General features: G+C 56.6%; 2 protein-coding genes across 3 annotated transcripts; both read right to left on the bottom strand.

The window, feature by feature from the left end:
- Positions 1 to 349: 349 nt before the first annotated feature.
- On the bottom strand, positions 350 to 1,822 carry ICAM4 (intercellular adhesion molecule 4 (Landsteiner-Wiener blood group)). The gene is made up of 3 exons (XM_060630198.2): positions 1,124 to 1,822; positions 698 to 1,003; positions 350 to 552 (listed from the first exon to the last, which is right to left on the bottom strand). The coding sequence occupies exons 1-3, from the start codon at positions 1,515 to 1,517 to the stop codon at positions 410 to 412; spliced, it is 843 nt and encodes a 280-aa protein (XP_060486181.1). The 5' UTR covers positions 1,518 to 1,822; the 3' UTR covers positions 350 to 409.
- A 105-nt stretch (positions 1,823 to 1,927) lies between these two features.
- On the bottom strand, positions 1,928 to 11,460 carry ICAM1 (intercellular adhesion molecule 1). 2 transcript variants are annotated; one of them, XM_060630196.3, is made up of 7 exons: positions 11,300 to 11,460; positions 9,410 to 9,667; positions 4,730 to 5,035; positions 4,073 to 4,360; positions 3,736 to 3,993; positions 3,305 to 3,553; positions 1,928 to 3,164 (listed from the first exon to the last, which is right to left on the bottom strand). In XM_060630196.3, the coding sequence occupies exons 1-7, from the start codon at positions 11,364 to 11,366 to the stop codon at positions 3,046 to 3,048; spliced, it is 1,545 nt and encodes a 514-aa protein (XP_060486179.3). In that variant the 5' UTR covers positions 11,367 to 11,460; the 3' UTR covers positions 1,928 to 3,045. The 2 variants fall into 2 exon arrangements, with proteins under 2 accessions (XP_060486179.3, XP_060486177.3); XM_060630194.3 differs by having other exon boundaries at positions 1,928 to 3,218; positions 11,300 to 11,458.
- Positions 11,461 to 11,732: the final 272 nt, after the last annotated feature.

Below are 11,732 nucleotides of genomic sequence, written 5' to 3'. Positions count from 1 at the left end.
ATAGGAAAGGAAACTTAACATCCAATCAGAGCTGCAGCGTGGCAGCAGCAGAGCCAATCGGGAAAAACCATACTGTGAGCCACCCCCTACCACCACCACAGCCCAAAGCCCTCCAGTACTCAAACTATGCCTATCTGCACCCCTCTGATAATGCCTGCAGGAGAAGTACTTTGCCACACTTGGGTGGAAATGCGGAGGGACTGGGACGCCCAGGTCCCCAGGTGGTTGAGAATGAGGAAACCTCAGGTGCCCTCAGAGAGACCAGGAACTTGGAGAACGTGATTGAGGCAGGGCCAAAAAGGAACCCTAATGGGGGACGTTTAGGCCACGGGACGGAGGCTGACTGAGGAAGGCTTTATTGAACCAGTCAGGGTTCCCCAAATTGCTTCTGATTCCTTTTTCCTCTGGCTCAGCGGTCATGGACCACCCCCTCTGCGCCCCGGGACTGCATCAGTAGCCATTTTCGCAGGTAGGTGGCCCCCACGACGAGAAGGATCCCCACAAAGGCCGCGATGGAGGTGGAGGCCAAGACCTTGGGCGCGGGGCTCCAAGCTGGGGACAGGAGGTGAGAATTAGGAAGGGAACACATGTTGATGTGACGCCCCGCATGGAGCTGCCGCTTGGCTCTCTCACCCTGCTGGGGTCATAACCCTTCCCCACCCCTCCTCAAGTCTCCAGGATTCCAAAGGTGCCTCACCGAGGACTGTGAGCGTCATGGGTGCCGAGCTGCTGCGGACCACCAAGCCATCAAGATTGAGGCGTGCGTGGCAGGTCACGGGCTGCAAGAAGTCGCGGGGCCTAGCTGGTAACGTGTACGTCAGCGTCACATTGGCCAGGTCCAGGCCAGTGAAGCGCTCCAGGTTCTCAGAGTAGATGACCCGGCCGCCGCGCCTCAGAGTCACCACCAGGAAGCCCACGGGGAATACGTGTGTCACGTGGCAGCGCAGCGTGTACTCACTGCCCACTAAGACTGGGGGATCCAGGATCACGCTGTGCGGCTGTTCTAAAGCAAGAGGGGGCCGCTGAGCAAGGTGCGCGTGCGCCCCCTAACGCGACTGTCAAATACCTCCCCCCACCGTCCCCCTCCCCTCACCCCAGAAGAACCTGAGCCCCAGTCCCTCACTGTAGGCGGTGATCTTGGCCGTGGCCCCCCGCGTTTCTCCTGCGCAGGTGACGAAGCAGCGCACCTCGGAGCTCCAGGCCCTCACATCCAACAGCTCGTAGGATACCCAGCCAGGCCCACTAAGCGTTCGGCCCCGCCGCAGCCGAGTGCTGAGGCTGGAATTCTCCGGCAGGGGGCAGCTGCTGCTGCAGTTAAGCCACACTGAACCCCCCGGCGGCACGGCCTTGAACGCCGGGCTCACGCGCACCCAGAAGGACGCCGAGGTCTCCGAGGGCTCCGGAGAGTTGCCTCCGGGGCCTTGAGCCCGCGCAGCCCGGCGCCAACGCGCGCTCCCGCCTCCCCGGTAGGCAGCCGCCAGCAAAACCAGCAGCGAGAGGGGGAGCAGAGACCCCATGGGAAAGGGCCCAGACTGAGGGGCCCCGCGCCAGGGAGCCAAAGCTGGCTGTGGAGATAAAGAGGCCCGCAGCCCCGCCTCCTCAGCCCCACCCGGAGAGACAGAGGCCCCTAGAGGGCCCTGGAGCCTGCGTAAAGACCCTCAGCCCCTCCCTCGGCTCAAGAACGGGATTCCAAACCACCAGAAACCAAGGGTCAGAGAGTTTTCTGGAGAGGAATCTTTAATTTTCGCTAGAATCTTAAGAGGTTCTAAAGAGCTCCAGATTTGGACCAGAGCCTCAGGGGTGGGCCTTGAACCAGCAGCCTTTTCTTAGGGGAGGAAATGGGAGGATGAGGAGGAAGTGGGAGGATGGGACTAGAAAGGGCTCCAACTGGACGTGACATCTTCCCTCAACTCGCACAAGGCAGGCGCACTGAGAGGAAGCTTTATTAGCAAGCTTTATTAGCACAAGAAAGAGGCTTCTGGAACTGGGAGGGGATCCTCCCAGGCCTCTCCTCCGCACTGCCTGCAGGGCCCTTGTCTCCGCTGGAGTTTGGAGCTGCCAGAGTGCTCTGTTCTTGCATGGTCCCAAGATGGAACCAGGTAGGACAAGGCAGGGACACACAGCGGTTGGGCATAGTTTCATGGGACTATATGGCTCAGCTGCCAGTGAATGGGCATTCATGTTTAGGCACGCCACAGTGTCACTGTAAGCACTAGCAGATGCTTATGGGCAGAGAGGTGGTTAACAGAGGTCAGTGTCAGAGATGGGGGGAGGAGTAAGGGCTCAGTGGTTGCCCCTGGGCAGGTTACCAACTAAACCATATCACCATTGCCAGTCCCCTTCTGGGGGAAAGCAGCTTAGCCAGCCGGAGTAGGAAATTCCAGCCCACTTGATCTTTTTGCCAGGCACTCCTTTGCAGTGCACAGCCAGTACAACTGTACCCGGCGGCCCTGAATGAGGCTAGACTGAGAGCTCCCTGAGAACAGGAACCTACGTTCCTCTTCTTTACTATTCTAACCCACATAAAAGGCACTCAATAAATAGCTCATAAGAGAACAAATTAATAAATACATCCATCAAAAGTTGGGGACAGTCAATGGACAGCCGCACTGGAGCTGGCATGTCAGAGGAAGGATGGGGATATGTTTCCATGCTGTATGTGTTTGTGCAGGCCACTTCTCCCTAGGACTGCGGGGCCTCAGCACACGCAGCAGGGGTGAGTTTCACTGTTTCGCAGTTGGGTGTCCCAGGTCAAGTGTCCCACCACACCCCCTCTGGTCTGGTCAGGCTTTGGCACCCCTCATAGTCATGACCCAAGTCCCGCCCCCTCCTCATGGCTCAGTCCTGTGACAACAGGTCAGGTGTGAGGCTTGGGGATCCTAAGTGTGCATGTGCCTTGATCCCCAATGCTGTCTGTATCCTGAGGCCTCTGTCCTGTCCTCCGGCGTCCTGGGAAGGTGGGTGGAGCTGAATGGACCATTGTTCAATGTGGCACCGTTGCCACTGTGTGGGGGGCTGAGGAGGCGGCCCTGTCCTGGGACAGGTTCAGGGTGGCGTGGCTGGTGTGTTCAGCTTCATGGCAGCCGCCTCCTGGGCCTTCTGTAACTTGTATTTCTGGATCTTCCGCTGGCGGTTATAGAAGTAAGCAGCTAGGCCCACAGCTACTATGGTGAAAGCAACTGTCACCAGAATGGTGGTGAGGATGTACTTCCGGTGGTCTGTGGGGGAGGACACAGTGGGTGATGAAGGTCGAGCCAGGCTCACTGCCTCTGCCCTGCCCAGCCCTAAACGCCGGCACACTCACAGATCACGTTCACGACCACTTCACGGGTGACTTCACCACGGGGGCTCCTGGCCTGACACAGGTAAGTGCCTGCAACCTCCCGCGTGACAGGTCTCAGGTCCCCGATGGGCAGCAGAGCATTATCCCCCTTCCGGTGACACTTCAGCTCAGGAACTGGATTTCCCCAAGCTTGGCATGTCAGGGTCTGCTGGGAGCCTTCCTGCCACGTCCAGTTTCCCAGACAATCCCTCTTGTCTAGTCGGGGACCATCTGGAGAAACACAGCAAGATGAGGGATGAGGTCAGGGACCAGGACACCCCTCACCACCCGGGACAGGAGGACCCTGGAATCTGGGGAGAGGGCTGGAGGGGACCCCCAGAGGGCAGGAGCTCCAGGGGCCTTAGGGGTTGGGTCTTGAGGATTAGGAGTCATTGTCCAGCAGCTCCACTCACACAGGACGCGGAGCTCCCGGGTCTGGTTCTTGTGTAGCACCTGCCCGGCCACCTCCAGGAGAGCAGAGCAGAAGAAGATGCGCCCATCGTCCTCGGCACTGGCATTTAGTTGGAGCTGGGCCCTGGGTCCTGGAAGCCTTGCCGGGACCCCCCCGCTCAGCATCACCAGGGCCCCGGCCTGGGCTTCACACTCCACGGTCACCACAGTCTGTTCTGAGACCTCTGGCTCACTCAGGGTCAGGTTGGGAGCCGGGAAGCCTGGGGGCGGGGCACACGGTGAGCACCGCCTCCCAGCACCGGTCCCACCCCTTGGAAGCCCCGCCCCGTCTCTACTTACTGTAGATGGTCACATTCTCCCGCCACGACCGGCTCTGGTGTCCCAGGGTCACCACGCACGACAGCTGGTGGGTGCCCTCCTCTTCCATGTTGGCCTTATCATGGGCCGTGGCCAAGAGGGAGTCGTTTTTGTGCGTGACTGTGGGGTGCAGATTCCGGCCAGACAGCTCCAGGCGGACTTGGGCCTCCGAAGCTGGGAACAGCCCGTCCATGGTGCAGTCCACGGGCCACTCTGTGCCCGCTTCCACAATGCTGGGGGTAGCAAGGTTTGGGTGCGTCTCTGGCAGGACTGGTGAGAGAGGGTGGGTGTGAACACAGAGGGGACAGGCAACCTAAAGCCCTTTTCTGGGGGCATCTTCATTCCCTCATCTGGGGCATCCTCCTCCCAAGAGCCTCTGTGGCCCGGGGTCACCCCTGCCCCGGCACACATATGGGGTTACATATGGGGTTACCGCCTTCTCAGAAGATCCTGCAGCTGGGGCGCCCCATCCCAGTGCACCCCATCCCAATGGCCAAGAACATGCTCTTTCCCAGGAGCCCTTGTGATCTAGGTAGGTCACCACCTTAGCACCCCCATGACCAAAGGCCCCTCTCTTCCCCCACCCCCACCCCCACCCCCACCCAGCCTATCCTCTCTGGCAGCTCCCCAGCGCCTCACCGAAAGTTCGGAGCTGCCTGGGGGCCGAGCTGTTCTGGAACAGACCCAGCCCTCGGGACCGCAAGTCCAGTTCCGTGCGGCACGAGAAATTGGCGAGGTGGTCGTCTCTGCCCGCCAGCACCGTGACCGTGGCCTCGGCGGGCTCCCCGACGGCCGGCTGCCGGCTCAGCTCCTCCTCCCCGCGGAGCAGCACCACCGTGAGGTTGGTCCGGGGCGCCCCGCCGGCCACCTGGCAGCGCAGGGTGAGGTTTTCGCCCACGGGCTGCCAGCGGGGCAGGGGGGCCAACTCCACGCGCTCCGGGAACCCTGGGGGCGGGGGGGGGGGGGGGTTGTGTGAGCCAGAGAGGCTGCCCGCCCGCAGGGGGCGCTGGGGTGCGGGCTGCGCCCCGTCCAGGGGCCTCCCCACTTCCCGCTCTTCACGCGACACACCCCAAACCACCTAAGCCAGACAGGAATGTTAAGAGCTTCAGGATAAACCGGTGGGAAGTCCCCAGGTGGCTGAGAAGGGGGCAAAAACAATTTATCCACTGTAGCGTCTAAGAGTGAAGAGTGGAAGAAAAAAAAAACAAACAAACAAACAACCAAAAACCTCAAAATCTATCACTGGGAGTCCCGTCAAATACATACAGTAAATTTAAACTGCCCAGTCCAGTAGAGATTGGGTAGAGATTGTTTTTAAGAGACCCTATGCTCCCCCCTTCTCTTCTTCTTGGCCTTATTTCCCCCCACAGCACCCCTCACTGTCCGACACCCAAGGGTGACACACATCTTCTCAGTTAACTCGTTTCTCTATTTCCCCGTCCTGCCAGGTAACTTCAGCCCAGGAGAGGCGGTGGGGGGGAGGTCTTTGTCAACTTTGTTCCCTGATCTGTTGGTGGCACACAGTAGGCTCTCTGTATTTATAGAAAAAATAAGTTTGAGCCACCCGCACTGACTTAAGGCCTTTCAGGAGCCCCCTTTTAAGGGAAAGAAGTTCCCAAATGTGCTGTGTGGTCCCCTGAAATGTTAAAAATGCAAGAATAACCAACAGACACTCAAAACGGAACTCTGAGTATCCCCTGAAAACACAACACGTGGGCTTGGGTTTTGCAGGCCAGGGTCCCCGTTACACATAAAGTAACAGAATTTCAGGCCAGGACTGAAAGTGAAAATTAAAAGCAGAGTCCCAGCGAGCTGCGACTTAGCACTGAGGGCCCTGGGTTTGATTCCTAGCTTTGGGGCTTCTGTGCTATGAGCTGTAGGCGAGCGACTTTGCCCTGGAAATCGCTCCAGCCCTAGCAGTTGGAGAAATCGAATCTCAGTTTCCTGAGCGGTAAAATGGGTTATTGGAGGTAGGGCTTTCATTAATGCATTTAAGAAATAGAATGACTGTAAATGGACATGAGGTTTCCTTTTAGGGTGATGGAAATGTTCTAAAATTAGATGGTGGTGAGGGCTGTGCTACTCTATAAATACATGCAAATTTGTTGAATTGTACACTTGAAAGGGGTGACTTATGTATGTATTCTGTAAATGATATCTCAGTATAGCTTTAAAAACAAAAGGGGGGGGGCAAGAAAACCTTTAGACGTCCAGTGCTTACCCACCTGCACCTGCTGCAAACACGAATTTGCAGAGCTGGGTGCAAACCTCAAACCTCAGCCCCCAAAAGGAGTTCCTATCTCTGAGCACAGCTCCTTGCCCTGAAGGCCAGACTGGGGGAGGAGGTCTGTCTTGCCCCTGCCTCTCCCTGAACCCCAACCTTCAGTCTTGGTTAGTTCCCTCTTCCAAGTATTTGTCTGCCCTCCCTTCCTGTACCCAGCCACTGCCCACACATGTGGCCTGGACGAGGTCCACGGCCAACTGCTCGCTGGCTTCCCAAAAGGCCAGCGTTCTGCTAATGATTGTTTTTTTTTTTTAAGTTTATTTGCTTATTTATTTTGAGAGAGAGAGCGCAAAAGAGAGAGACGTGGGAGGGGCAGAGAGAGAGAAAATCCCAAGCAGGCTCAGAACCGTCAGTGCAGAGCCAATTCGGGGCTCGAACCCATGAACCATGAGATCGTGACCTGAGCCAAAACCAAGAGTTGGATACTTAACCAACTGAGCCACCCAGGCAGCCCGGCCTTCTGCTATCTAGATCCCTGGCCTGCTCTCACATCCTCCATGGCTTCCTAACACCCTGAGGAAGTCCCCACCGATCTGCTGGTATTCAGTCCTTCCTAACACCGACCCCCTCCGTTCAGCATGTTTTCCCACTCAAACCTAGGCTGTTTCCTCTGCCCTGAATGCCTGTCTATACCAACTTCTACTCACCCTTCAAGGCCCAGTTAGGGGTCATCTCCTACAGGAGGTAACACGCTTATCCTTTCTAGAGAAAGTTCAGCCACCCAGGGATCTTTACACCAGGGGTGGGGCAGGACCAAGCTAGATAGGGCCTCTCCTAGGTGACCCCCTGCCCGTGTGCAGGACATCGGCTCCATTTCACAGAGCTGGAAATTAAGGCAAAGCCTGGTACCCAAAGTCAGAGGGAGAGACGTGGCAGACCCAGGCCCCAAAGTTGGAGCACTGGGTTTTCAACTATCATGCCAAGATGCAGAAGTCCCTCGAGGAGGTTTGCCTGGGGTTTTACAGGCCACTGGGAACGTTTGGGGACTCTCCTCAGCTGGCCAGAATCTGCCCAAACATGCTCCAAATCAGAAGCAAAGCCGCTGTTTTCCCCAAAGGCTTTGCCCAGACACCATGATGGTGGAGTGTCCTTCACGCCTCAATGCATCATTACACCCACGCGAGGAGGTCTCCTGGCAAAGTCAGTCAACAAGCCATGTCCCCCGTGGCCACCCAGTCCATAAAGGCCATGCTGGGACTGGAACCCAAAGCTGTCTAACCCCGAGACCAGTTGGCTAACTCTCTTTCTGTCCTTTCTTCCTTGTTTGTTTGTTCCATCTTGTTTTCATCTGAATTTTATTTATTCATTGCCTATGGTAATAGTAGTTCTCACAGTTGAAAGTGCCCAGAGAAGAAGGCACATAGAAAACACTGGTCCCATGCCCTCTCCCGGAGCGCCCCTCCCCCAGCCTCTCTCTCTCATTTCTTGGATTTCCTCTCCTGGCTCCTTTCTGTGTCAACACGGGTGGCCCTCACCCCACCCTGCTGCTCCTCAACACCAAGGAGGGCATGCCACTCGTTCTGGGCACGCCTCTCTTCTCTTGAACGTGACGGGACACCTTGGAGGTCATTTCTCTTTCAGGACACGGGAGCTTCCTCCTTCTCTTTGGGCAGTTGCATACTGCGCCTTCAAGTGATCAAACTACAGCGTATCTCCCCCGTGCCCTGTGCCCGAGTGGCTTGCAAACTTTTGCCCATGCAAATAAAGCCACAGTAAAATAACCCCATCCCGCAGCCCGCGCCGCTCCCGCGGGGCTGGGGACACACATAAGCCCAATCCCGAGGAATGGGATTTCTGTGTCAAAGCACACATGCGTGGGCCACTTAGAGAACTGACACCACTTCCCCACTCGGGGCTGTGCTTCTCTGTTCCCACGTTGTCAGCGATGTCCCAGGACTGCCCGCTTCCCCGCCGTCTTGCCAGCATGGCTGTTATCAACCCTTTTGATTGCTGCCAATATGTGAAAATTGCCATGTCCGGGCTACTTTTAAATTGCATCTTCTTTAACATTTTGTTTTAAATGTTTATTTATTTTTGAGAGAGAGAAAGAGAGAGAGAGAGAGAGAGAGAGAGAGACCGAGCACAAGCGGGGGAGGGGCAGAGAGAGAGGAAGACACAGAATCGGAAGCAGCTTCCAGGCTCTGAGCTGTCAGCAGAGTCCGACACAGGGCTCGAACTCACGGACTGTGAGATCATGACCTGAGCCAAAGTCAGACGCGTTTAACCCGCTGAGTCACCCAGGTGCCCCTAAACTGCATCTCCTTTTTTGTTAATGTTTATTTATTTTGAGAGAGAGACAGAGAGAGAGAGCATGTATAAGCAGGGGAGAGGCAGAGAGAGAGGGAGAGAGACAGTCCCAAGCAGACTCCACACTGTCGGTGCAGAGCCCAAAGTAGGGCTTGAACCCACGAACAGTGAGATCTTGACCTGAGCCAAAATCAGGAATCAGATGTTCAACCGACCGAGCCACCCAGGCGCCCCCTAAACTACATCTTTTAAAAAGTCATATCTAGGGGCGCCTGGGTGGCTCGGTCGGTTAAGTGTCCAACTTTGGCTCAGGTCATGAGCTCGCGGTTGGGGAGTTCGAGCCCCATGCTGGGCTCTGTACTGACAGCTCAGAGCCTGGAGCCTGCTTTGGATTCTATGTCTCCCTCTCTCTCTGTTCCTCCCCTGCTCTTGTACTCTGTCTCTGTCTCTGTCTCTCTCTCTCTGTCAAAAATTAAGATTTAAAACAATTTATTTAATAATAAAAAAATAAAATAAAGAGTCATATCTAGGATCTGTCACATGTTTCCAGAGGCCTATAGTACTCAAATGTACTGAATCTCTGTAATACGCTAAATGCACCCAAGAAAATTCAAGATGGGGTTTCAAACGACAATGAGGCTTTCTGAAGATGTGCCCACCAGTGCTCTGGCGAGCCAGCTCTGTCCCCACCACCAAGCAACAAAGGCTGTCCCAGCCTGAGGGGACTCGCACGCGTCCACCTCCCCCACCCAGCCTGCCTTGTCCAGCCCCTGGGCCCAGCCACTCACAGTATACGGTGAGAGACATCGAAACCATCGTCTGTGCTTGGCAGTATGAGAAGCATATTGGAGTGCTATCTTCCTGCACACCACTCAGTTCAAAGATCTTCCAGTTGTCCCCCTGAGCGACCTCCTTCTTAGTCAGCTGAGTCTCCAGGCCCAAGAAGGCGCGATGGTCACAAGAAGTACTACAGTTCACCTGCACAGAGCCGCCTCGGGGTATGATGGCTTCTAGGGGGTGCACTGATGTTTGGGCCCCTCCAAGTCCTAGAACAAAAGATGGAAGTCAGGACAAATTGGGTTCATCAGCAATTACCATGTACCCAGCCTGGGTTGAGTGCTGGGCACAGAGCCCTGAACGAGGCAAAACGTTGCCTTCAGTGTGGGAGACAGAAAAATTCATAGGCAAACAAGATAATTAATAACTGATGTTAATAAGAGCTTTGGCAAAAACAAAACAGGGTGAGAGAACAGACAGTGACTTGGTGACAGGGTAATGTGTGAGCAGAGATCCGAATGATGAGAAGGGGCTGGCCATTCAGAGAAGAGAGAAATTAATTCTAGGCAACAGGCACAAGTGCAAAGGTCCTGAGGCAGGGTGGCTGGAGAGAGTTAGTGAGGAGGAAGAGCTGGGAGAAAGGTCAGGAAGATGGATCATGTGGGCAGGGCAGGCCATGCCAAGGACTTGTTCTTCATTCGGAGGGCAGTGGGGAGCCACGGAGGACTTGAGCAGAGGAGGGACATGAAGTCAGTGTGCTTCTCTCTCCCAGGACGTGAGGTGGAGGAGGCTAGCCCTCCAGGAATGGAAAAGTTCCAACTGAGTTGTCTCCTCCCTCTGCCAAGTGGTCTCCGCTCTCAAGACCTCAATTTCCCCTTCTGTAAGGTGGGTAAATACAGTCATCCCAGCCCCCGCTTAATGCAAGAGACTCCTAGCACAGGGCAGACAGTGCCTGGCTGCAGGGAAGAAGGGGGCTTGTGGTGATTAGCTCCCTCGGACTCCCTGGTGCCTCCAAAGCTGAAAAAAATACCTATCTGGGCCCTTCCAAAGGGCCTATCTATCTGCCTCTTGCAAAGATTGCTGTCCTCAGCTTTGGGTTCCTCTATCTGGATGGAGGTGTGGGAAAACAGCAGCTCCGTGAATTCTCCGAGAGTGATTCTGGGATAGTTCCCATTTCACAGAGTGAAATGGTGAGGCTGGGAGAAGTGCGGTTACTCAGCTGAAAAGCAGTAGAAACCACATTGGCATCCGGACTAGAACCCTTTGTTGGGCCGGTAACCACAGGTGTCCCTTTCCCACTCTCCCGCTTCCCAACACAGACCACCATTTGGCGCTCCCCCTGTCTCGCTTTGACAACCCCCAGACTGGGGTTGGTCGAGGGGTGCTGGGGCATGCCACTCTCAGCCTCTGGCCTTTGGGCAAGTCAGCCCTGGAATTCCCCTGAGCAGAGGCAGTCCTGGACTTCCCCAGGGGCAGGGGGGACGAGGAACAGAATGTACATGTGTGTGTGTTGGGAGGGGGGGGTCCCCAGCCTACTCAGCTTGGTGCCGGACACGTCCGCACACAATCAGACCGAGTCTTGGAGCCAGGCGTGGCACTCGGCCAGGACACAACCATTTCGAGTGGCCGCCCTTACGTTCTCCATCTTACAGCTGAGAAACTGAGGCTCCGGGAATGTCAACCTCTAACTTGAGGCCTCCCGTGGAAGTGATCCAGGGTCTGGATTCGAACCCACTGCTGTCAACTTTCAGCCGGCGGCTCTAGCCCCAACTTCCCATAAACAGCTACCTAAGTACGACAGGGGCTTATCCCCTGCCGGCCGGGAGCGGGTCCTCCCGGTGCGTCCGGGGCGCAGCGGGGATCCGGGGAGTCGGCTCGACGGCAGCCCCACCCCGACTCACCTGGGAGCAGAGCTCCGATCAGGGCCAGGAGCGCTGGCAGCGCGGGACGGGCGGTGCCGAGAGCCATAGCGGGCCGAAGCTGGGAGAGCAGGGCACCGACCTCCGGCAGCGCAGAGACGTGTGGCGCCGACTGGGCTCATGGCCGCAGCGCGTGGGCCTTTTATTGTGGCCGGGCACGGGGGGCAGAGGGGCGGTGCTACTTTCCCGGAAACCTCGCGCCTTCCCCTCCGGAACGAGGGCTCCGGCATTTCCGGATTGAAAGGGTGCCGAGCCTAAGTCGTGTTGTCCCCCCTCGTTGGCCGCTGGAGCGCTGGAATTTCCAAACTGAGGCAACGAGGGGCGCGGCGGCCGGGCGAGCTCAGGGGGGGCTGCTCCCGGTGCGACAGGTTCGGTCCCGGGGCCGGGCTCACCGCGGTGCTGCGGTTCCGCTGCT

The sequence above is a fragment of the Panthera onca genome, chromosome A2, assembly GCF_046562875.1.
Source record: "Panthera onca isolate mPanOnc1 chromosome A2, mPanOnc1 haplotype 2, whole genome shotgun sequence".
Classification (NCBI taxonomy): Eukaryota; Metazoa; Chordata; class Mammalia; order Carnivora; family Felidae; genus Panthera; species Panthera onca.
The sequence above is the reverse complement of the archived record's forward strand: the minus strand, read 5'-3'. Positions and strand labels throughout refer to the sequence as shown.